General features: G+C 41.1%; 1 protein-coding gene across 1 annotated transcript in view; it reads left to right on the top strand.

Annotated features, from left to right (window-relative positions):
- The window catches only part of LOC115109224 (neurturin-like), a 46,743-nt gene extending 28,762 nt beyond the window's left edge, over positions 1-17,981 (top strand). Inside the window, exons 2-3 of the mRNA XM_029633913.1 lie at positions 7,207-7,468; positions 14,261-17,981. Of these exons, the coding sequence (XP_029489773.1) occupies positions 7,228-7,468; positions 14,261-14,679 (660 nt within the window). The 5' untranslated portion in view covers positions 7,207-7,227 and the 3' untranslated portion in view covers positions 14,680-17,981. The remainder of the gene's footprint in view (positions 1-7,206; positions 7,469-14,260) is intronic.
- The last annotated feature ends 9,409 nt before the right edge of the window (positions 17,982-27,390 follow it).

The following is a 27,390-nucleotide window of genomic DNA, read 5'->3' as shown; positions in this document are numbered from 1 at the left end:
GTGTGGAAAAACATCCTGTGGCGGACTGCAATCGCATCGAATAGTCCCCGCGATATGCAACTGTTCAGGGAAGTCAGGGAAGTCAGGAACCAATACACGCAGTCAGTCAGGAAAGCTAAGGCCAGCTTCTTCCGGCAGAAATTTGCATCCTGTAGCTCCAACTCCAAAAAGTTCTGGGACACTGTGAAGTCCATGGAGAACAAGAGCACCTCCTCCCAGCTGTCCACTGCACTGAGGCTAGGTAACACGGTCACCACCGATAAATCCATGATTATCGAAAACTTCAACAAGCATTTCTCAACGGCTGGCCATGCCTTCCGCCTGGCTACTCCAACCTCGGCCAACAGCTCCGCCCCCCGCAGCTACTCGCCCAAGCCTCTCCAGGTTCTCATTTACCCAAATCCAGATAGCAGATGTTCTGAAAGAGCTGCAAAACCTGGACCCGTACAAATCAGCTGGGCTCGACAATCTGGACCCTCTATTTCTGAAACTATCCACCGCCATTGTCGCAACCCCTATTACCAGCCTGTTCAACCTCTCTTTCATATCGTCTGAGATCCCCAAGGATTGGAAAGCTGCCGCAGTCATCCCCCTCTTCAAAGGGGGAGACACCCTGGACCCAAACTGTTACAGACCTATATCCATCCTGCCCTGCCTATCTAAGGTCTTCGAAAGCCAAGTCAACAAACAGGTCACTGAACATCTCGTATCCCACCGTACCTTCTCCGCTGTGCAATCTGGTTTCCGAGCCGGTCACGGGTGCACCTCAGCCACGCTCAAGGTACTAAACGATATCATAACCGCCATCGATAAAAGACAATACTGTGCAGCCGTCTTCATCGACCTTGCCAAGGCTTTCGACTCTGTCAATCACCATATTCTTATCGGCAGACTCAGTAGGCTCGGTTTTTCTGATGACTGCCGTGCCTGGTTCACCAACTACTTTGCAGACAGAGTTCAGTGTGTCAAATCGGAGGGCATGCTGTCCGGTCCTCTGGCAGTCTCTATGGGGGTGCCACAGGGTTCAATTCTCGGGCCTACTCTTTTCTCTGTATATATCAATGATGTTGCTCTTGCTGCGGGCGATACCCTGATCCACCTCTACGCAGACGACACCATTCTATATACTTCCGGCCCGTCCTTGGACACTGTGCTATCTAACCTCCAAATGAGCTTCAATGCCATACAACACTCCTTCCGCGGCCTCCAACTGCTCTAATACTGCCCCTTCTGGAGGAATTCGGCACCCATATAAACCATGATAAATTTTTGTCAAAAGTTGCTAATATATGCAATTAAAAATTGTTATCGAATAGGAAACACTCTAAAGCTTATAAAACCGTTTAAATTTTGTCTCTAGCTAAAGCAGAACTCTCAGGGCATGCATTCTCCCAAAGTCTCTCTTGTAATGGGAAAAGTTGCCCTCACTTTGACGTCATTGTTTACACACTTCCCAAAGAGCTATAACCATGGAAACACGTTCTATGTCTTCAGCGTGAAGCCTGCTTTCGATGAGGCCTGTAACTGCGAGAATCACGTGCTCACGAGACGTTCAGCGTGACCAAACGTCCCGGTGACGCACAAAAAAAAATTCACCAATGGGAGACTGAAGATTTCTCTCTCTTTCTCCCAGGACAGACTGAACAACGTGTGCTAATCTGTTCGCCCTCACGATTGCTGTAGACCTTTATAACATGCTAAGGCTTAATTATAAACATAGTTTGATAAGTTTACTCGAAATATAATGTATACTTTCGACGTTTTGGTGCGCAGCCACTTGAAATTTGCATACATTTCGACCGAAAAGTGTCTAGTTTGAGAACGGAAAGACACAGACTTGCAAACTGAACGCTAACTTGGTGAGTATTAACCCTTCCACGTCTTCTGAAGCAAGAACAGCCATGGTAAGGGAATATTTACGTCTTCATTTTGGGTTTCTGCCGACTCCATGATAGAGGAGTCAGCATGCTAACTGAGAGCGCCGACTCTCTATTATAGCCTAGTAAACGCCAAATGTAACGTTAAAAATAATTGTAACATAGCAATTGCATTTAGAAGAAGTTTATCTTGCCATACATATGTAAAACATGCATATTTAGTCAAAGTTTATGATGTGTATTCCTTGTTTGCTGACGTTATCTGCCGGAGCTATTTATTTCTCCTGACATTGGAGTAGCATTTTTTGAACGATGCATAATTGTAAACAGATATTTATGGATATATATTGCATATTATTGAAAAAAAATGAATGTACTGTGTAACATGTTATATTACTGTCATCTGATGAAGATTTCAAAAGGTTAGTGAAATTATTTTTCTTTTAATCCTGCGTTTGTTGATTGCATATTTTTTCCTACTTGGCTAAGCTAATGAAGTATGTATGCAGTGGTGGTTGGACATAAATATGTGCTATGTTTTCGCCGTAAAACATTTTAGAAATCTGACTTGCTGGGTAGATAAATAACTTCTTTATCTTTCATTTGAGCCATTTTTCAAGCGATTCTGTGGAGGTTAAATATTTTTAGGATTATTTCTTGCGTTCCCTGCGCCACATTACAGCTCAGGGGTGGGGTGAGTTCCCAAAGGGGAACTAGTAGCCCTAACAGGTTTTAAACGCTAGTAAAACCAAATGCATGCTTTTCAACCGTTCGCTGCCTGCAGCTGCATGCCTGACTAGCATCACCACCCTGGATGGTTCCGACCTTGAATATGTGGACATCTATAAGTACCTAGGTGTCTGGCTAGACTGTAAACTTTCCTTCCAGACTCATATCAAACATCTCCAATCGAAAATCAAATCTAGAGTCGGCTTTCTATTCCGCAACAAAGCCTCCTTCACTCACGCCGCCAAACTTACCCTAGTAAAACTGACTATCCTACCGATCCTCTACTTTGGCGATGTCATCTACAAAATAGCTTCCAACACTCTACTCAGCAAACTGGATGCAGTTTATCACAGTGCCATCCGTTTTGTCACTAAAGCACCTTATACCACCCACCACTGTGACCTGTATGCTCTAGTCGGCTGGCCCTCGCTACATATTCGTCGCCAGACCCACTGGCTCCAAGTCATCTACAAGTCCATGCTAGGTAAAGCTCCGCCTTATCTCAGTTCACTGGTCACGATGGCAACACCCACCCGTAGCACGCGCTCCAGCAGGTGTATCTCACTGATCATCCCTAAAGCCAACACCTCATTTGGCCACCTTTCGTTCCAGTTCTCTGCTGCCTGTGACTGGAACGAATTGCAAAAATCGCTGAAGTTGGTGACTTTTATCTCCCTCACCAACTTCAAACATCTGCTATCTGAGCAGCTAACCGATCGAAGACCAGCGACACAGAGTGCCGCCCAAACAAGGAGAGGACCCGATTTCGGAGGAAGTCATGACAGATTGCCTTGCGGAGGGAATAGCTACACTGTTTGTATTCGGTCATGTTTCCGTTCACCTTGCCCTGATTAAAAGCAGTGGTTCGTGCTTTCTGTTTTGCGCGAATGCTGCCATCAATCCACGGTTTCTGGTTGGGGAACGTTTTAATAGTGACTATTAGTGACTTTTCAAAGACGTTTGTCGATACCAGTCGATAGTGTCTCTGAGTAAAAGGCAAACAACCGGTGAGTATTGCCAGAAACTGTAAAGCAGATCTTTTCACTTCCAACCATGTTTTCCCTCCTAGTCGGCCACTCTACAGAGAGGGACAGAAACACAGGCTCTGATGAAGGCCCTACAGAGGCCAACACACTCACCCCCAGTCTGGCAAAGCACTTTGACAGAGCTGATCTGGATATGTCCTCAGCCACTGTCAGTTTACCATTTCCTGATCTGGAGAAATGTTTTGCACCCCACCATCTTCCCCGCCCCGCACAAACAAAGACAGATTTCAAACATGGGAGGGATCTGAATCAATTGATACTGTTAATGGTAAAGTGTGGGAATGAACGTGGAAAGTAAAATGTGGTACAATAACATGTATTTGCATGGGAAAACAATTACAAACACCGGTGTGTGAGCAGACAAACATAAAGTAGTGAAGGGTCTTTGGTGTCTGGAACAGGATTGTTCTGCTTAGCTTCACGTCTACTGTCCACAAGAGGAGGCTGGTGGGAAGAACTATAGGAAGACAGGCTCATTGTAATGGCTGGAATGGAATAAATGGAACGGTACCAAACACATAAAAAAATATGGAAAACGCATGTTTGACTCAATTCCATTTATTCTATTCCAGTCATTACAATGAACCCATCCTTTTACAGCTCCTCCCACCAGCCTCCTCTGCTGTCCACACTGACAATTAGATAGAGTCCAAGTCCAGGTATGAACATTTGTGCTGAGATTCATGGCCATGTGATTAGCAGTAGGCCTATGGTGAAATATCTGCCTTGCTGAACAGTAGTGGTGTTTTCAAATGCCTTCTGTTGTGCACATATTGGCTTATGTTATTTGGCTAAAGCGGAACAGGTTATAATTCAAGACAGACACATCACAGTATGGTGGCATGCAACACAACACCAAACACTTAAAGGCCCAATGCAGACGTTTTTATCTCCATATCAAATCATTAATTGGTAGCAATTAAGTATGTTACTGTGATTGTTTTCAATTAATGCTGCAATATGTAACTTTTTGGGCAACCTGACCAAATTCGCATAGAAATGCGGGTTATAGATATGTAATTCTCAATGAAAGTAAGTCTCAGAAGTGGTAGATCTGTTCTATGTGCTTTAATTCTATGCGTCCCGTTTTTAAGTTTAATTTTTGCGTATTTTACTTTTGGTTCTGTACACTAGCTACAAACTTCTGAAAATGCAATCATTTTGATTATTGAAAATATATTTCATAGAGGTTAGATGGTACAATGACTGTACACCAGGGGTGTCAAACTCATTCCATGGGCCTTTGGGCCTTTGGGTTTTTGTTTTTTCCTCTCAATTAAGACCTAGACAACAAGGTGAGGGGAGTTCCTTACTTATCAGTGACCTTAATTCATTAATCAAGAACAAGCAAGGAGCGAAAACCCGCAGACGCTCAACCCTCCGTGGAATGAGTTTGACATGTGCTCTACACCAATGGAGGCTGCTGAGGGGAGGATGGATCATAATAATGTCTGGAATGGATTTTAATGGCTGGAATGGAGTGAATGGAATGGTATCAAACATATGAAAGCCACATGTTTGATACCATTCCATCCACTCCATTCCAGTCATTACTATGAACCACCCTTCTTTCAGCATCCTCTACTGCTGTACACATACATTGCTTGTTTTGTGACATAAACTGAAATAAGGAAAACTATTCAAATTTTAGGTTTGGAATTCTCTTCCTTATTAGTCTATTAACTGTGATGTCACCTGGCGGGCCAAAAGTCCAACACCCCCCCCCCCCCCCCCCCACTCCTCTTTCTACTCTGGTTAGAGCCAGTTTGCGCTGTTCTGTGAATGGAGTAGTACAGTGTTGTACAAGATTTTCAGTTTCTTGGCAATGTCTCGCATGGAATAGCCTTCATTTCTCAGAACAGGAATAGACTGACGAGTTTCAGAAGAAAGATCTTTGTTCCTGGTCCTTTTGAGCCTGTAATCGAACCCACAAATGCTGATGCTCTAGATCCTCAACTAGTCTAAAGAAGGCCAGTTTTATTGCTTCATTAATCAGCACAACTATTTTCAGCTGTGCTAACATCATTGCAAAATGGTTTTCTCATGATCAGTCAGTCTTTTAAAATTATCAACTTGGATTAGCTAGCACATTGTGCCATTGGATCACAGGAGTGAAGGTTGCTGATAATGGTCCTCTGTACGCCTATGTAGATATTCCATAAGAAATCAGCCTTTTCCAGCTAGTCATTTACAACATTAAAATGTCTACACTGTATTTCGGATCATTTTGATGTTATTTTAATAGACAACATTTTTGATTTTCTTTCAGAAACAAGAACATTTTCTAAGTGACCCCAAACTTTTGAACGGTAGTGTTTATAAAACACAGGAAAATCATGTTTTTGACTGCACTGGGCCTTTAAAAGAGACTTCAGAAACAATATCGCAGAACATAATAAGTAATATGGTGAGAGTCCACAGTAGGCTGCTGAGGGGAGAACTGCTCATAACAATGGAGCAAATGGAATGGCATCAAATAACTGGAAACCATGTGTTTTTACACCATTCTGCTCCAGTCATTACTACGAGCCTGTTATCCCCACCTCCTGTGGGGGAGACAATATTGATTACACACAGAAGCATCACTGAGAGCCTAAATCAAGCTGTGAAGCCGATTAAACACTATTGGGTAGATAAGTAATAAAACAGAGTCTCTTGCTGCATAGTTCAGTTTAAACCATTACTATGTTGTCAATCCCTCGAGCAAAGCAAACTAGAAGATTGTGGAAAATTATTATCGCTCAGATCTTTTAAGGAACAATTTCAAGATAGTTTCAAGATGACAGATTTTAGGTGTTTCTTGTGACTCTCAACGCTGCGCGATGAGTATCTTCTGTAAACTAAAGCATGGCAGGCTTATGTTAGAACCACTGTAAATTCAAAGCTGTCTCTTCAAACGCAGACATACCTGACAAGTCTCTGTACTGCAAATGGGAGACTACAACTGGAACGAGATCAATCTTGTGGTGGAATGAGAGACCTCTGATGGCTACCATGCTAGTAATTGACTTTTCATCTGGGACTTGACACTATGCCAGAGGAGAATCCCATCCATGCTCACAATAAGGGCAAGCTCTGTGAGGGAGTTTACACAAGCTGTACGCTGACTGCTATTCTCTGCTCACTTTTGATATACTGAAACATAAAAACAATAAATAAATGCGTTCAGAGACTTCATGCATGGGTTGCCGGAATTGAGTAACACAGGTGTGTTGACATAGAGTATCTGGGCAAATCCACACTTAGCACATCTGACAATCCACACCTGTGAAACAGTCATTGCAGAATGGCCTGAGCAGAGGGACAAAGTATTTTGTTGATGGTAATAACACTTGTGATAACATTTTGAGAATGAGATCTGTTGAAATGGAGGCGCCTGTGCCAACAAGAGGCCATTCCCACTGTACATGTGTGATACTATGGACCTAAGCAGCTGTATTTGCCATTTATTGCATGAAGTATTTGTCCCGTCACTCCTGTGCTTTCATCATTGTGGGTGTTCCAGTAAAAACAGTCCCCCCTAACCTCTTCCCTTGTGTTTCCTTGTCTTTCAGAGTGTCAATGCTCATTCTAAAATGAAGTTATGGAAGTGTGCCACCATCGCCTTGACTCTTTGTGGTACAGCACTGTCCTTCTTCCTCACTAGAATCATGGTTCCCACGCCGCCGCATCACTTCCTCTCCTGGGACTGGTCTTCGCCGCGGACATCAGACTCCGCCTCCGCCTCCACCTCCTCCTCCAACTCTTCTTCCTCCCTGATCGGACCTCATCGCAAAGCGCGGTCGACAGATGGCATCAGCAACATTTTGACAGAATGTAAGCAAAACCATCATCTTCAGTCACCAACCATTCTGGTCCAGATGTTCTGATTGGTTTAGATGTTCTGATTGACCCTTGCTAAAGCTCCAGATGTGATTGCATATTTCAATGGTCACTAAAGAAAACGTTGTGGTGGAGAGCGGTCAAGGGAATGTACACTTTTTATGTGCACTTTTTCACGTGTTAAAATGTGTCAACAGTAAATTGGATCATTATCAACCAGTCTTTGTTTGGGGGCCATTATTAGTTTACCTGTACAGATAATGCTAATTAACTACATCATCTCCATGACCATGGACCACAGAAGGTATTTGCACTGGTGACAGACAATGCTGCCGAACATAAAGGCTGCTTGGTGTAAAGTGGAGGAGTCCTACCCTCACATCACACCCATTGGTTCCGCAAGGACATCATGGCACTGAAAACAATGGATACACTCTACAAGAGAGCCATGGAAATGGTAAGGTATGTGAAGGGTCATCAAGTTATAGCAGCAATCTACCTCACCAAGCAAAGTGAGAAGAATAAGAGCACCACATTGAAGCTTCCCAGCAACACCCGTTGGGGTGGTGTTGTCATCAAGTTTGACAGTCTACTGGAGGGGAAGGAGGCTCTCCAAGAAATGGCCATATCACAGTCTGCCAATATGGACAGCCCCCATCAAGAGGATCCTCCTGGATTATGTATTTTGAGAGAGAGTGGTAAGCAGCCTGAAACTCCTGAAACCTATAGCAGTAGGCATTGCACGATTGAGGGAGTCAATGCCATCCTGTCTGATGTTCAGTCTCTGCTTGCAGATGTAAGAGAACTAATCAGTACTGCCCTGCCCACTTCACTGTTGCTCCAAGCAGTGGAAACTGTAGTTCTGAAATACATCAAAAAGCGTGAAGACTTCTGCCTGAAGCCCATACACGCCGCAGCGTACATGTTGGACCCCAAGTATGCTGGCAAGAGCTTCCTGTCTGGTGCAGAGATCAACAAGGCCTATGGTGTCATCATTACCGTGTCTCACCACCTTGGGCCTGGATGAGGGCAAGGTTCATTCCAGTCTGGCGAAGTACACTTCCAAGCAAGGGCTTCGGGATGGAGATGCAATTTGGCAGTCGTGCCAACATATCTCATCAGCCACCTGGTGGAACAGACTTTGTGGATCTGAGGCACTTTCCCCTGTTGCCTCCATCCTCCAAATCACACCAACATAAACCGCCTCAGAGCACAACTGGTCCTTGTTAGGGAACACACACACCAAAGCACGCAACAAGCTGACCAATACAAGGGTTGAAAAATGAGTGGCCGTCAGGGCAAATTTGAGGCTTTTTGAACCTGACAACGAGCCATCATCAACAAGGTTGGAAAGTGAGGCTTCGGAGTCTGATGTTCAAGAGGTGGACAATGAGAAGGTCCAGGGAGAAGACATGGAAGCCTGAGAGGAAGACAACCAAAGCTTTAGTTTCTGGAATATCATTTTACAGACGCATGTTGAAAACGGTTTTGGGAGATGCGATGGGTCATTGGGATCACTCAATATTCCCTTTCTTTTGTTGTTCAATGAAATCATCCCATGTGTCACGCCCTGACCTTAGAGACATTTTATTTCTCTATTTGGTTAGGTCAGGGTTTGATTTGGGTGGGCATTCTATGTTTTCTATTTCTTTGTTTTTGGCCGAGTGTGGGTCCCAATCAGAGGCAGCTGTCTATCTTTGTCTCTGATTGGGAATCATACTTAGGCAGCCTTTTTTCCCACCTAATGCTGTGGGTAATTATGTATTTTCTGTGTGTGTTTGTGTGCGCCACGGTTGCTCACGTTCGGTTTCTGTTTAAGTGTGTTTTTTGTGAAAGTTTAACTTTCTTTAAAGATGTGGAATTACATGCACGCTGCGCCTTGGCTCATCTATGACAGGGGGTTTGAAGACAGTGAATGTGACACCATGTCACACACCAAGTTCAATTTGTAACTAAATTGTTTTTAAAATTTCTATTGGAATGATTTAATCATTTGCAATTATATCTACGTATGATAAGGTTAAAGGTTTATGTTTCTGTCTCTACGATATGGTAAATACAGTTGAAGTTGGAAGTTTACATACACTTAGGTTGGAGTAATTAAAAATAATTTTTCGACTACTCCACAAATTTCTTGCTAACCAACTTTAGTTTTGGCAAGTCGGTTAGGACATCTTCTTTGTGCATGACACAAGTCATTTTTCCAACAGTTGTTTACAGACAGATTATTTCACTTATAATTCACTGTATCACAATTCCAGTGGGTCAGAAGTTAACATACACTAAGTTGACTGTGCCTTTAAACAGCTTTGAACATTCCAGAAAATGATGGCATGGCTTTAGAAGCTTCTGACAGGCTAATTGACATCATTTGAGTCAATTGGAGGTGTACCTGTGGATGTATTTCAAGGCCTACCTTCAAACTCAGTGCCTCTTTGCTTGACATAATTGGAAAATCAAAAGAAATCATCAAAAACATCAGAAAAAAACTGTAGCCCTCCACAAGTCTGGTTCATCCTTAGGAGCAATTTCCAAACACCTGAAGGTACCATGTTCATCTGTACAAACAATAGTACACAAGTATAGACACCATGGGACCACGCAGCCGTCATATCACTCAGGAAGGAGAGGCGTTCTGTCTCCTAGAGATTAACGTATTTGGTGCAAAATGTGCAAATCAATCCCAGAACAACAGCAAAGGACCTTGTGAAGATGCTGGAGGAAACAGGTACAAAAGTATCTATATCCACAGTAAAACTAGTCCTATATCGACATAACCTGAAAGGCCGTTCAGCAAGGAAGAAGGCACTGCTCAAAAACCGCCATAAAAAAGCCAGACTACAGTTTGCAACTGCACATGGGGACAAAGATTGTACTTTTTGGAGAAATTTCCTCTGGTCTGATGAAACAAAAATAGAACTGTTTGGCTCTAATGACAATCGTTATGTTTGGAGGGAAAAGGGGGATGCCGAAGAACACCATCCCAACCGTGAAGCACGGGGGTAGCAGCATCATGTTGTGGGGGTGCTTTGCTGCAGGAGGGACTGGTGCACTTCACAAAATAAATGGCATCATGAGGAGGGAAAATTGTGAATATATTGAAGCAACATCTCAATTCCAAATGGATAATGACCCCTAGCATACTTCCAAAGTTGTGGCAAAAAATGGCTTAAGGACAAAAAAGTCAAGGTATTGGAGTGGCCATCACAAAGCCGTGACCTCAATTTGTGGGCAGAACTGAAAAGCATGTGCGAGCACGGAGGCCTACAAACCTGACTCGGTTACACCAGCTATGTCAGGAGGAATGGGCCAGAATTCACCCAATTTATTGTGGGAAGCTTGTGGAAGGCTACCTGAGACGTTTGACCCAAGTTAAACAATTGAAAGGCAATGCTACCAATACTAATTGAGTGTTTGTAAACTTCTGGCCCACTGGGAATGTGATGAAATAAAAGCTGAAGTAAATCATTCTCTCTACTATTGTTCTGACATTTCACATTCTTAAAATAAAGTGGTGATCCTAACTGACGTAAGACAGGGAAAAACTGAGTTTAAATGTATTTGGATAAGGTGTATGTAAACTTCCGACTTCAACTGTATATCCAATGCAAAAAAAAAATCTATATTTAAATGGTATTTATTTTAATTTGCATATATTTCAGTTCATTCCCATATATTCCCGTTAATTCACATATGTTCCCGTTAATTCCCACGGAAAGTTTCCACCTCTGAATATTCCCCAACATGTGCAACCCCAGTTGCTGCCATGCTATGTTGTTGTCTTAGGTCTCTCTTGTCATGATATGTGTTTTGTCCTATATTTGTATTTATTTTATTTTTAATCCCATCCCCCGTTCCTGAAGGCTTTTTACCTTTTGGTAGGCCGTCATTGTAAATAAGAATTTGTTCTTAACCGACATGCGTAGTTAAATAAATAAAAATAAATAAGAGCCACCTGGCCTTGTGTTAAGACACTGTCCCTTTGGCTTTGGACTGGGCATTACTGAGGGTTCTTGTTATCTCTCATCCGCTGATGGGCATTCTATTTTCAAACTACCACAAAGTAGGTTGCAAAACAGAGCGTGACTGAGGGGAATTTCTCCAAAGTCATTTTTACTAGACCGAAATGTCTATCTGGTGTCCTTTTTCTGGCCCGGACTCAGAGTATGACTCTCAGACCATTATTCAGATCATCCAATAGAGATTTTCTAGGCGAGGTCAAGAGTAAGATCTGCTAGCCTAATCACCTAGCCTAATCACATAATCTTTCATGCTACTGCCAGGCCATGGGGAGATCTTCACACAAAACAAACAACTGAATCGCAAACCATTTTGGAAAAAATCACTTTGGGAAGGCCTTTTTCAGTTTAATTTGTGAATGCAAAGAACAACGAAGTGTTGTTGCTTCAAGACCACCATTGATTACAGTATCAGTCAGTGCAGCAAGCGAAAGCAGGGCTATTACAGTGTCTGAGTTGGTAGGGTTTAGTGTTTAACAAGCTCCCTGGTGTTTCAAAAGCCTTTTAAGTAAAGGTTGTGTCCTGGAGGGGATAGAATGAACTGTTAATTACAGCTCTATCTATCTTTAGAACAGACCCTAAGGGGCATAGTAGAACAGAATTGTCAGACAGATGAGCATCATTTTTTATTATCTTGTGAAGTAAATACCTGAAAACGTCATTAAAGGGGTAACCTGCGATTGCTTCATCAATTTTTAGACTTTTAAATGAATTATATATACCCATTGATTCTTGAAGAATATAACTTATAAATGCCTCATCAACTTAGTTCAACTGTCGTATCGCATCAACCCCAAATATACAAATATTTTACTCCATCGTTTGTAAAAAAAAAAATTTTTAAACAAACACTGTATAGCCTCAACATGGTTAAATCTAATCTTGATCTCATGGGTGGTCAGTCCTTCCAACCATAGTTATGTCTATGAATTTGAGAATGGTTACATTTCTCCTGCCCCATCCCTCAGCTCTTAACCAAAATAGAGGAGAGGTGACCGTTTTTTGTTTAAACTGTAGATGCTCCTTTAATTGATATGCATATGCCTTTGTTTGCATAAACCTTGAGTATGACAATGTGTATGGAATCCCTTTCAATGAATAAAAAGGTGTTATTTGTCTATACCGTTGATGCTGTCAACGCATAAACATGATGTGATCTCTACAGGCCCATTGACCACAAAAGTAAATTCTCAGTGTTCTATAAAGTTTTACCTCATATTTTGACAGAATTGATTTGGTATTTGGTAATCCCTATGGCATGAGGTTCTGGATCAGATGTTCAAATGCATTGGGCATGGGAAAGAAGTTAATTGACTCCTAATGGAGCAGGTTGGGAGCTTCAAGTTCTTTGGTGTCCTCATCACCAACAAACTAACATGGTCCAAACAGACCAAAACAGTTGTGAAGAGGGCACGATAAAACCTATTCCCCCTCAGGAGACTAAAAAGATTTGGCATGGGTCCCCAGATCCTCAAAAGGTTCTACAGCTGCACCATTGAGAGCATCCTGACTGGTTACATCACCGGCTGGTATGGCAACTGCTCGGCCTCCGACCGCAAGGCACTATAGACTGTAGTGCTTACAGTCCAGTACATCACTGGAGCTAAGCTTCCTGCCATCCAGGACCTCTATACCAGGGGGTGTCAGAGGAAGGCCCTAAAAATTGTCAAAGACTCCAGCCACCCGTCAGAGACTGTTCTCTCTACTACCGCATGGCAAGCGGTACCGGAGCACCAAATCTAGGTCCAAAAGGCTTCTAAACAGCTTCTACCCCCAAGCCACAAGACACCTGAACATCTAATCAAAAGGCTACCTATACTACTTGCATTGCCCCCCTCTTTTACACCGCTGCCACTCTATGTTATTATCTATGCATAGTCACTTTAGTAACTCTACCCACATGTACATATTACCTCAATTACCTGGACTAACCGGTGGTGTCCCCGCACATTGACTCTGTACCGGTTCCCCCTGTATATAGTCTTGCTATTGCTGCTCTTTAACTACTTGTTACTTTTATTTCTTATTCTTATTCATATTTTTTTGAACCGCATTGTTGGTTTGGGGCTTATAAGTCAGCATTTCATTGTAAGGTCTACACCTGTTGTATTCGGCGCATGTGACTAATAAAATGTGATTTAATGTGTAAATGTGCTGATGTTTAACATGTGGAACAATATTTACAAAGTTGCTCTACCTCGTTTACACAAAGACTCAGCCACAGGTGTACCAGACAAATTGACATGATCTGAAAGGAGACATTCTATTTCTATAGACTCAGCAGAAAATATTGTCTACTTTCTCTGCCAAGAACATAGCTAGCAGCTGGACTGGCGATAAACTCAAGCTCAATGATGATTATTGTTCACCAAGCCACCAAGAACTTATTCTTCCCCAAGCCAATGATCCATGCAGGTCTAATCAAGGATTCAAATGTTTCAGTTGTTTGCAATGAATCTCTACAAAATGGGTCAAGGAAAGTCTAAAGCTAGCATTACACTGTATGTTCCAGTAAATGTCACAGGTATAGGTGATGTAGCTGTTAGCTTGTCACATTCCTATCATTTGAAAACCTGTACCAACAACCGAATATCTTTTATATTTTTATTTTCCAAACTGACATAATGTTTGAGACTGTGGTTTCACAGACATTCAAAGGTCTTCATTGTACCACAAGCCATGCTATAGCTACAACAGATGTATTGTACGGTTCTTATGGTTGAATATTCTTTTGGCATATCACCATCTCTTCATCTCTTCTCTGCAGTCATGCACATGTTCCAGAGCTTTACAGAGGGGGAGCTGAAGAAGGTGATCGGGACTCTGGTGGAGAAGAAGGCACAGCAGGAGGCCAGGCAGGAGGCTCGGCAGAGCAAAAGGACTAAACGAGCTAAGAAAGCATCAAAGCCATGTTCCCTGCGGGAGGTGGAAGTGACTGTCAGTGAGCTGGGTCTGGGCTACTACAGCGACGAAACGCTGCTCTTCAGGTACTGCAGCGGGAACTGTAATGCTAGCCGCCGCAACTACGACCTCATACTGGAAAAATGGACGAGGAAAGGCATCTCAAAGAGGGAGAGGAGCCCCTGTTGCCGGCCCAAGGAGTACGATGACATTTCCTTCTTGGACAACAGTAACAGATACCAGACGCTCCACGAGTTTTCTGCTCTAGCGTGCGGTTGTGTATAACACCTAGATGGTGGCCATTTTGGCTTTCCAGATACTGTATCGAACATGGGAAACGCAACAACTACTGCTACAAAAAAAACAGGAGTACACCAGAATAGATCCCTACAGTATGACACCAGGGAATAAGGACATTTGAAACTACCATCTATTCTACCATCTGTTCATTAATTTAGTTTGTTTAGCTTTCTTTGCCTTTCATGGGATATTTCTCTGTTGGTTTATACATTATATGTCCTAGGATTATACATTTGTCATCATGGGGCAATCACAGTTAAAGTAACGATTTGTTGCTTGATTGTGGACTATGTAGCAATGCCTCCACTACCAATACAGAAGACCAGCTAAGGTATAACTAGTGCATTGTACACTGCAAGTCTGTTCTTATACTACACTTGTAAGAGGCCTGGTTTATTTTTTTCAGGAATTAGTGTGTAGAAGTGTGTACATGGAAAATAGTAGAATAATATAGGGAATGCCGAGGACGACATGTACAGTATACAAAAGGATGAAACCAACATGAAGCTACCACAGTGTGCTTCTCCACAACTTCTTGATCTGCACCATTGATAACGCATGAGGTATCACGAAGGCAAGTCCAATGGAGCAGCAACAGCACTACTAGGAAAGACTAGAGGCTTGAAGAAACATGTATAGCAGACTTCACTTCATATTATGTGTATAGGCACTCCTTCATATCACAGGTAATGAACTGAATCATGACATTTCTAGCCTTCATCAGGAACTTTGAAAATCTACCTCATTTATGTTGAACAATAATGGACAACATCCGATGTGAAAACACACAAACATGTTCTTCAACAGCTTCCTCTGTATTCATCACTAGGACCAGACCAAAAGGAGATATTTTAGTAATAAATAATGGCCTATATTGGCATATGAAGCTGTAGGGTAAAACAACCAAAAAGAGCTAGCCCACAGCCTGTTCCATGCATGCTAAATAGAGACGGTATGGGTGATTTAGGCTTAATGACAACAGCTTGTTAATCAAATGGAATGGCTATAGCTGTATAAAGAAGCCAGTTCCCAGAAAGAACAATCCAGCAGAAAAACAATGTGCTATCAAAAATCCCTATCCTTCTACAGCAAGATCACTATGAGCTCATGAAATATAACTTAATTGGTAATACAGCAATGCAGTCTGGTTTGATCATCTAGACAGAGTGGTGCATTAAATGGGTGACTGCTGCATTGTAAATGTGACTGCGAGGGATTGTGCTTTAGTTTTACCATGAATTAGCCTCTGCAAATCCATACTATTTGCGCAAAACCCGCAATAGACTACCTTAATCCACTTACCTCCTTTATAACTGTCTTGGCCAAAAGCACTGAGAAAGAGTGAGAAATACAAGCCACCATGCAGCATTACTATTTTTTGTCACTAGAACACTGGAGATGTAAAGGAGTAGCCATTGGTTTTAACCACACATGTAATATAAACGTTACCAGAACAGGTTTGAGCAGCAATACGTGTTAATATGTGTTGCATCAAACAGAGTTATTTTCTGAAAACCAAATGGAAATCATTCATTAGATTAATTGTGGCCAAATATATTTATGATAAGATTAAAATAACACACCTTTGAAAAGTTCAAGAGCAATTCCAAAAAATGTACTCGAATGACATGAGTTCAGAAAATATCTCTCAATCTTGAAAACTGTAAACAAATAATTATAGACTGAGTGCTGTATTGAAATGATAGATTTTACCTGAACATCTACAGTGTAGTGTGAGGTACAGTTAGGTTTAAATGGAATAGTCTGAAGCCAGTGGGAGTATCTCTTCAAGAGCCACTGAACACGCTGATTGGCAAGTGTGTTTTTCTGGTGCTCAATGAGATTTCAGTCTGTGTTTTCTCGGTGTTCAGTTGTGAATCGGTGTTTTCTGACCGATTCTGCATTTGTTTAATGATGTTTGTCCCCTATGAGAGACTGTAGACAGGAATGCCTATTTTACTTCTTCAAATCCCCAGAATGTATCTAAGATAACTCAAGGAATCTGTAATTAATTTTGACGTTTTTGTCGAGGATATTTTAGTTGTGCAATTTAACTAAGTGTGTTTGGTGCAGTATTTCTCAAGTTAAAAAGATGTGTGACGTGTTGTCTTATGTAAACACAGTCGGAGCTGCTGGGCAGGTCTGTCTCACTGTCTATTATATTGGATAGAGAGCAATCACCACAGCTGTTCACCCCATGTTCACCCCATGTCGTCAAATCAAAATTCAACCTTAATTTACCTGTTTTAGACGAGACTGACTTCATGACCAAAATTACCCTATTTACACTTTGTAGTCAATTTTGGCAGTAGAATAACTGTTTCTGACTCATATCGATGCAACATAGGCCATTTTAAAAGGAATTCATTGCTTTTGAAAGGCAGTCGCTCTTTAAGTTAAGACCAATCAAATAATTAGAGCAGACAGGTAATTAAAGGCCCATGCTGGCGTTAAGCCAAGAAAACAGGCCTCCCCAGCCAGGGACCAAAATAGCCTCAAGACTAAATGTGCTTAAAAACCAAAGGATTCCACACTCTCTGAACAATCAGTACACAGACAGTCACTATGCAGGTTAGCTGTAGCTGCTGCTAGTGAGAGGATAATTATGCCTAGAGCTCTTCAAGCTTGAGGTGACATGATGCTATATAGTGAGAACCATTACTAGGTTTGTGCACTAAAATGAACAGGCTTTTAATGCCACCTTGCATGTATAGAAATTAGCATATCTCTGGCATGTTACAAATGCTCTACGTTGTTGAGGACATCTCAATCAAATAATGCATTTTTTAAGGACTAATAAGACATGCAATTTAGTTTTGCCTGTTCAAATGGTTGACAATTTAAGAGAAAAGAGCAACTAGAAAACAAATTGTTGTCTTAATGTTGATGATATGTATTTGTCATTATATATTTTCATAACCCCTATATTTGCCATCACAATTTACTAAGACTACGCAGCGTTCAAATATATCTATGGGTTGAAATTCCCTAAGGATTCCTTTGTTTCCTCTCTTGGCCTACCTAGAATGCTCTCTCAAAATAAGAAGAGAATGTTTGGGAAATGACAAACGACAACCTACAACTCTGGCATTGTTGGACTACGTTGACCAACTGCAGTAAAGTTGATGCAATGCATCTGTATTATAGATCATGTATATTTATTGGAGCTTAAGTTATGGTTTATTTATTTAGATAGAATCATAAAAAAAGAGGAACATGTTTATTTATTGAACTTTTGGTGCCAATACTCTAAATATTCTAACTGTTGAATAAAATTAATATGCTTAAAAATATAACATTGTATGTTCTTCTCTTTGAAAAAGTCCCATGTACAACGGCACACACATCCCTTAAAGTGATGTTACAGACATTTTGTATAATTTCATCCAGTAGTTTTGAAAGTAGCGCTCATGAGCCAAAACAGTTCCCCTGAAAATTGTGCACAATTCTGTAAAAAGTAAACAACTTTGTATGATATGTTACATCCTACAATTGTTTTTTCTAACATTTAAGAAAAGATAAAAGCAGTCATACAATATCCTACAAACGTGTAAGTGCTTAAGATCCTGTTCAATCTCTTTAAGGAGTCGATTTTCAGACCTCTCTTCAATGTGATTGCAGTGAAGGAAATTACATAACAATTGCCAATGACCATCATGAATCTTCTAATACTTCTGTATAATTGATTTATTTTTATTTTTATTTAACCTTCCTTTAACTAGGCAAGTCAGTTAAGAACAAATTCTTATTTACAATGACGACCTACCAAAAGGCAAAAGACCTCCTGCGGGGATGGGGCTGGGATAAAAAAAACAAACATAAATAACATTTGTTTTTTTACCTTTATTTTACTAGGCATGTCAGTTAAGAACAAATTCTTATTTTCAATGACGGCCTAAGAACAGTGGGTTAACTGCCTGTTCAGGGGTAGAACGACAGATTATGTACCTTGTCAGCTCGGGGATTTGAACTTGCAACCTTTCGGTTACTAGTCCAATGCTCTAACCACTAGGCTACCCTGCCGCCCCTATGCCCCATATAAATATAGGACATAGCACACATCACGACACGAGAGCCAACACTACATAAAGAGAGACCTAAAGACAACAACATAGCAAGGCAGCAACACATGACAACACAGCATGGTAGCAACACAACAAGACAACAACATGGTAGCAACACAACATGGAAGCAGCAAAAAATATGGCACAAACATTATTGGGCACAGGCAACAGCACAAAGGGCAAGAAGGTAGAGACAACAATACATCATGCAAAGCAGCCACAACTGTCAGTAAGAGTGTCCATGATTGAGTCTTGAGACATTGAATGAAGAGATTGAGACAAAACTGTCCAGTTTGAGTGTTTGTTGCAGCTCGTTCCAGTCGCTAGCTGCAGCGAACTGAAACGACGAGTGACCCAGGGATGTGTGTGCTTTGGGGACCTTTAACAGAATGTGACTGGCAGAATGGGTGTTGTGTGTGGAGGATGAGGGCTGCAGTAGATATCTCAGATAGGGGGGAGTGAGGCCTAAGAGGGTTTTGTAAACAAGCATCAACCCGTCTTGCGACGGGTACACAGAGATGACCAGTTTACAGAGGAGTATAGAGTGCAGTGATGTGTCTTATATGGAGCATTGTTGCAAATCTGATGGCAAAAAATGGTAAAGAACATCTAGCTGCTGGAGAGCACCCTTACTTGCTGATCTATAAATGATGTCTCTGTAATCTAGCACGGGTAGGATGGTCATCTGAATCAGGGTTAGTTTGGCAGCTGGGGTGAAAGAGGAGCGATTACGATAGAGGAAACCAAGTCTAGATTTAACTTTAGCCTGCAGCTTTGATATGTGCTGAGAGAAGGACAGTGTACTGTCTAGCCATACTCCAAAGTACTTGTATGAGGTGACTACCTTAAGCTCTAAACCCTCAGAGGTAGTAATCACACATGTGGGGAGAGGGGAATTCTTCTTACCAAACCACATGACCTTTGTTTTGGAGGTGTTGAGAACAAGGTTAACTTTTTATGGCTGCAGGGGCAGTATTGAGTAGCTTGGATGAAAAGGTGCCCTGTCACGTTCTGACCTTTATTTCCTTTGTTTTGTATTTATTTAGTATGGTCAGGGCGTGAGTTGGGTGGGCAGTCTATGTTTGTTTTTCTATGATTTGGTTATTTCTATGTTTCGGCCTAGTATGGTTCTCAATCAGAGGCAGGTGTCATTAGTTGTCTCTGATTGAGAATCATACTTAGGTAGCCTGGGTTTCACTGTGTGTTTGTGGGTGATTGTTCCTGTCTCTGCACCAGATAGGACTGTTTTTTTTTTTTTTTTTTTTTTTTTTTTTTTTTTTTTTTTTCTCCCACATTTCTTGTTTTTTTTTAGTCAGTTGTTCATGTGTACCTTTACGTATTAAAAAGAACCATGGACACTTACCACGCCGCATATTGGTCCTCTGATCCTTTTCGCCTCTCCTCTTCGGCCAGCTCCTCAGTCTCAGTTGCTAATATATGCATATTATTATTAGTATTGGATAGAAAACACTGAAGTTTCTAAAACTGTTTGAATTATGTCATTTATTGTGGACCTGGGATTCCTAGGACTGCATTCTGATGAAGTTCATCAAAGGTAAGGAAACATTTATCATGTATTTTCTGGTTTCTGTTGACTCTTAACATGGCAGCTAATTTGGCTTCTGTACTGAGCTCTGTCAGATTATTGCATGGGTTGCTTTTTTCGTAAACTTTTTTTGAAATCTGACACCGGTTGCATTAAGGAGAGGTATCTATAATTCCATGTGTATAACTTGTATTATCATCTACATTTATGATGAGTATTTCTGTTGAAATGATGTGGCTATGCAAAATCACTTGATGTTTTTGGAACTAGTGAATCTAATAAGCCAATGTAAACTATTTTTTTTATATAAATATGAACTTTATCAAACAAAACATGCATGTATTGTGTAACATGAAGTCCTATGAGTGTCATCTGATGAAGATAATTCAAGGTTAGTGATTAATTTGATCTCTATTTCTGCTTTTTGTGAATGCTATATTTCGCTGGAAAATGGCTGTGCTTATTGTGGTTTGGTGGAGACCTAACATAATCGATGGTAGTGCTTTTGCTGAAAAGCATATTTGAAATCGGACACTTTGGTGGGATTAACAACGAGAATAGCTTTAAAATGCTATTAGACACATGTATGTTTGAGGAATGTTAATTATGAGATGTTTGATGTTTTCAAAATGGCGCCCTGGCTGTTGACAACTGGCTGTTGTCAAATCGCTCCCGTTAACCTCTTCCTTCTACCCTCTACTTTTTTGAACATTCTGTTAAAAATCGCGCAACATTTCAGCGCCCTGCTACTCATGCCAGGAATATAGTATATGCATTTGCTTAGTCTGTGTGGATAGAAAACACTCAGACGTTTAAAAAACTGGTTAAATCACTGCTGTGGCTTTACCAGAACGGCATTTACATCGAAAAGCACAGGAAAAACTGATCACTGAAAATGGGGAAAATATATCCATGCGCTACTTGAACCCATTGATAAACGTGAACCACAATTAATTGACTGAGGTTGCAGTACCTACAGCTTCCACAGGGTGTCTAGAGTCTTGTCATTTCCCTTCGAGTTTTTTCTTGGTCAAACACATACAGGACACCGTATCTAATCCGGTCTAGGACCGGATATTTTCGTTGAGTTTCTAGCCGGACATTTTTCCAGACGGACAGCTAATATTCTTTACATCGCCTCCTGATGAATTTTATCGCTTAATAACGTTTACTAATACCTAAAGTTGCATTACAAACGTATTTTCAAGTGTTTTGTGAAAGTTTATCGTCGACTTTTTGAATTTAAAAAAATGACGTTACGTTTTGAAACGATGTTTTTTTCGTTTATCACACAGTTTACATATAACGATATCTTGGCTTTATATGGGCCGATTTAATCGAAATAAAGACCCAATAGTGTTTATGGGACATCTAGGAGTGCCAACAAAGAAGATGGTGAAAGGTAATGAATGTTTTCAATTTTATTGTGCGGTTTGTGTAACGCCGAAATGCTAATTATTTTGTTTACGTCCCCTGCGGGTCTTTTGGGGTGTTACATGCTATCAGATAATAGCTTCTCATGCTTTCGCCGAAAAGCATTTTAAAAATCTGACTTGTTGCCTGGATTCACAACGAGTGTAGCTTTAATTCGATACCCTGCATGTGTATTTTAATGAACGTTTGAGTTAACTAATACTATTAGCATTTAGCGTAGCGCATTTGCATTTCCAGAGCTCTAGTTGGGACGCAAGCGTCCCGAGTAGAAGCAAGAGGTTAACGGGATTGCAGCCATAGGAAGTTAAGGGTAGAGAAAGCTTGTTGGACACAAAGAAAGCTTTGTTGTAGAGCATTTAACACAAACTCCAGGGAGGGGCCAGCTGTGTGTAAGACTGTATCATCTGCATATAAATGGATGAGAGCGCCTCCTACTGCCTGAGCTATGTTGATGTAAATTGAGAAGAGCGTGGGGCCTAGGATTGCGCCTTGGGGTACTCCCTTGGTGACAGGCAGTGGCTGAGACAGCAGGTTTTCTGACTTTATACACTGCACTCTTTGAGAGAGGTAGTTAGCGAACCAGGCCTCAGCGACACCAATATTCCTTAGCTGGACCACAAGAATGGAATGGTCTACCATATCAAAAGCTTTGGCCAAGTCAATAAAAATAGCAGCACAACATTGCTTAGAATCAAGGGCAATGGTGACATCATTGAGGACCTTTAAGGTTGCAGTGACACATCCATAACCTGAGCGCAAACCAGATTGCATAGCAGAGAGAATACTATAGACATCAAGAAAGCCAGTCAGTTGATTTATTGAAGTTTTTCCAACACTTTTGACAAACAGGGCAAAATAGAAATAGGCATGTAACAGTTAGGATCAGCTTGATCTCTCCCTTTAAATAAAGGACCATGCCTGCCTTCCAAGCACTGGGAACCTCCCCAGAAAGGAGAGACAGGCTTGGCAATGATAGGGGCAGCAACCTTACAGAAGAAAGGGTCTAACATCTGACCCAGATGTTTTTTTTTAGGTCAAGTTTCAGGAGCTCCTCTAGCACCTTGGAGTCAGTGACTGTCTGCAGGGAGAAACTCTGTAGCGGGGCAGGGAAAAAAGATGGAGAAGCATGGGAGACAGTCGCATTAAAAGGGGTGGGAAATGAGGAAATGTTGGACGGGCAAGGAGTCATGGCTGAGACAAATAGGAATCCTGACTTAATGAAGTGGTGATTAAAGAGCTCAGCCATGTGCTTCTTGTCAGTAACAACCCCATCATCAACTTTAAGGGACATGGGCAGCTGTGAGTAGGAGGGTTTATTCTCCAGGTCTTTAACCATTTTCCAGAACTTCTTGGGGTTAGACCCACAGAGAGGGAGAGAGCGAGAACTGCTCCTTAAAGTATCTAACTTTAGCCTTCCAGATAGCCTGAGTGTACTTATTTCTCATTTCCCTGAACAATAGCCAGTCAGCCTGAGTATGCGTGTGCCGAGCCTTTCGCCAAATGCAATTCTTGAGGTGGAGTAACTCTGCAAGATCACGTTCGAACCAGGGGTTGAACCTGTTTTTAATTATATTTTTCTTTATGGGGTGTTTGTTAAAACCTGTTAGGGCTACTAGTTCCCCTTTGGGAACTCACCCCACCCCCCCTGAGCTGTAATGTGGCGCAGGGAACGCAAGAAATAATCCTAAAAATATTTAACCTCCACAGAATCGCTTGAAAAATGGCTCAAATGAAAGATAAAGAAGTTATTTATCTACCCAGCAAGTCAGATTTCTAAAATGTTTTACGGCGAAAACATAGCACATATTTATGTCCAACCACCACTGCATACATACTTCATTAGCTTAGCCAAGTAGGAAAAAATATGCAATCAACAAACGCAGGATTAAAAGAAAAATAATTTCACTAACCTTTTGAAATCTTCATCAGATGACAGTAATATAACATGTTACACAGTACATTCATTTTTTTTCAATAATATGCAATATATATCCATAAATATCTGTTTACAATTATGCATCGTTCAAAAAATGCTACTCCAATGTCAGGAGAAATAAATAGCTCCGGCAGATAACGTCAGCAAACAAGGAATACACATCATAAACTTTGACTAAATATGCATGTTTTACATATGTATGGCAAGATAAACTTCTTCTAAATGCAATTGCTATGTTACAATTATTTTTAACGTTACATTTGGCGTTTACTAGGCTATAATAGAGAGTCGGCGCTCTCAGTTAGCATGCTGACTCCTCTATCATGGAGTCGGCAGAAACCCAAAATGAAGACGTAAATATTCCCTTACCATGGCTGTTCTTGCTTCAGAAGACGTGGAAGGGTTAATACTCACCAAGTTAGCGTTCAGTTTGCAAGTCTGTGTCTTTCCGTTCTCAAACTAGACACTTTTCGGTCGAAATGTATGCAAATTTCAAGTGGCTGCGCACCAAAACGTCGAAAGTATACATTATATTTCGAGTAAACTTATCAAACTATGTTTATAATTAAGCCTTAGCATGTTATAAAGGTCTACAGCAATCGTGAGGGCGAACAGATTAGCACACGTTGTTCAGTCTGTCCTGGGAGAAAGAGAGAGAAATCTTCAGTCTCCCATTGGTGAATTTTTTTTTGTGCGTCACCGGGACGTTTGGTCACGCTGAACGTCTCGTGAGCACGTGATTCTCGCAGTTACAGGCCTCATCGAAAGCAGGCTTCACGCTGAAGACATAGAACGTGTTTCCATGGTTATAGCTCTTTGGGAAGTGTGTAAACAATGACGTCAAAGTGAGGGCAACTTTTCCCATTACAAGAGAGACTTTGGGAGAATGCATGCCCTGAGAGTTCTGCTTTAGCTAGAGACAAAATTTAAACGGTTTTATAAGCTTTAGAGTGTTTCCTATTCGATAACAATTTTTAATTGCATATATTAGCAACTTTTGACAAAAATTTATCATGGTTTATATGGGTGCCGAATTCCTCCAGAAGGGGCAGTATTCAGGGCTAGCCCTAACAGGTTACCTGTTAGGGCTAGCCCTGAATACTGCCCCTTCTGGAGGAATTCGGCACCCATATAAACCATGATAAATTTTTGTCAAAAGTTGCTAATATATGCAATTAAAAATTGTAATGCAATACTACTGAAAATATAAAAAAAGAAGGTCCAAGCGTCTTCGACAGAGGGGATGAAGCTGATTCTATACCATTTTACAGAGGCCAGTTCATGAAGGCTTGCTCATTAAAGTTTTTTACCAAGCGTCTATGACAAATCAGGACAGGATGTTTCACTGACCAGCCATTACGAACACAGGCTGTAAAGCAGTGATCACTAAGGTCCTTACAGAAAACACCAGACTGATACCTATCAGGATTATTTGTGAGGATAACATCAAGAAGAGTAGCCTTTTCTGGGGGATTGGAGTCATACCTTGTGGGATTGGGAATAATCTGCGAAAGATGTAGGGAGTCCCATTGCGTTAGGACTTGGCCAGGTGGTTTAACCTCTTGAACCTCGGGGGCAGTATTTCATTTTTGGATGAAAAACGTTCCCGTTTTAACAAGAGATTTTGTCAAGAAAAGATGCTCGACTATGCATATAATTGACAGCTTTGGAAAGAAAACACTGACGTTTCCAAAACTGCGAAGATCCGGTCTGTGAGTGCCACAGAACTAATGCTACAGGCGAAACAAAGATTAAATTTCATACAGGAAGTGAGCCAGATTTTTGAGGCGCTGTGTTCCAATGTCTCCTTATATGGCTGTGAATGCGCAAGGAGAGAGCCTACACTTTCTGTCGTTCCCCCAAGGTGTTTGCAGCATTATGCCTACAAATACATCACATCATTGGAAAATTGACCATAAGAGACTACATTTACCAGGTGTCCGCTCGGTGTCCTCCGTCAACTATTGCGTAATCTCCAGGTGCACGCGTTTTTCCATTTTGAACAGAGGAGAAACCAAACTGCCACGAGTGACTTATCATCGAATAGATATGTGAAAAACACCTTGAGGATTGATTCTAAACAACGTTTGCCATGTTTCTGTTGATATTATGGAGTTAATTTGGACAAAAGTTCCCGTTGTAATGACTGAATTTTCGGGGGGTTTTCTCAGCCAAACGTGATGAACAAAACGGAGCGATTTCTCCTACACAAATCATCTTTTTGGAAAAACTGAACATTTGCTATCTAACAGTCTCCTCATTGAAAACATCCGAAGATCTTCAAAGGTAAATGATTTTATTTGAATGCTTTTCTTGTTTTTGTGAAAATGTTGCCTGCTGAATGCTAGGCTTAATGCTATGCTAGCTATCAATACTCTTACACAAATGCTTGTGTAGCTATGGTTGAAAAGCATTTTTTTGAAAATCTGAGATGAGAGTTGTTAACAAAAAGCTAAGCTTGTGAGCCAATAAATTTATTTCATTTCATTTGCGATTTTCATGAATAGTTAACGTTGAGTTATGGTAATGAGCTTGAGGCTATAATTACGCTCCAGGATACGGGATTGCTCGTCGCAACAGGTTAAGTATGTCCCAGTTTAGGTCACAAAGCAGGACAAATTCAGACTTGGTATAAGGGGCCAGGAAAGAGCTTAGGGCAGATGGAGGACGATAGCATCCAGCAACAGTCAACAAAGAGCTATTTGAAAGTTTAAACCTTAAAACCAGCAAATCAAATTGTTTGGGGACAGACTTGATGGAGACAACCGAGCACTGAAGGTGATACTTGGTAAAGATTGCCACTACCCCACCTTTGGAGGATCTGTCTTGCCAAAAAAGGTTATAACCAGAAAGGTTAACATCAGTATTCAAAACATTCTTCCTTAACCACGTCTCAGTAATGACCAACACATCTGCATTGGAGCTCTGAACCCACACTTCCAATTGATCCATTTAGGTAATAAGCTTCTAGTGTTAACGTGCAGAAAACCCAGGCTTTTACGGGAGCAGAAAACAATGAAGCAGAAATCATAGCATGAAGTCAGAATTGGGGCTAGCAACGGTAGATGGGCCAGGGTGTACATGCACATTTCCAGATATCATCGACAATAATACAATCAAGGCACGGCAGAGGACAGGGAGAGCTCTGCAGTGCTGATTTATGACATGTGAATGTGCATCAGATGGCAACAAGATCATATTGTACAGCAATTTCATCAGGTAACATGAACAGATCTAATTGTCTGCATTTCAAATTAAATTATACTAAATGTTATTTGTAGTAGAGGTAAGCTACAGACCTTGCCTCAGACTATCAAATTAAGAGGTCACGATGAGAGCCTTAACCTCAGTCCAGAATCATGCATGCCATGGCACAATGCAATGAAAACATTGTCTCATTTGGCATGAAAGACTTGTATTCTTGCAGCTTTGGAATAACTATTCTGCCCCTTGCATTATGTTAATACTGCCGGAGATAAAATAAACAAAGGAAATCCATGGTCATGAAGAAAAAAATCCTCATTATCAAAAATGAAGTAACAACCACAACTAGTCTAGAGAGGATATTTGATATTAAGCTCCACCACAATTGTATGGTTTTACTAATTGCTGTATTTCCTTGCATCATTATGTCAAGGCATTCCCAAGGGGAAAAAAGTATATTTTAATACATTAAAGTATACTTAAATATACCAAAAAATGCAAATAATATACTT

The sequence above is a fragment of the Oncorhynchus nerka genome, linkage group LG25 (assembly GCF_034236695.1).
Source record: "Oncorhynchus nerka isolate Pitt River linkage group LG25, Oner_Uvic_2.0, whole genome shotgun sequence".
In the NCBI taxonomy this organism is placed as follows: Eukaryota; Metazoa; Chordata; class Actinopteri; order Salmoniformes; family Salmonidae; genus Oncorhynchus; species Oncorhynchus nerka.
Note: the sequence above shows the minus strand (reverse complement) of the source record. Positions and strands in the feature narration are given on the sequence as shown.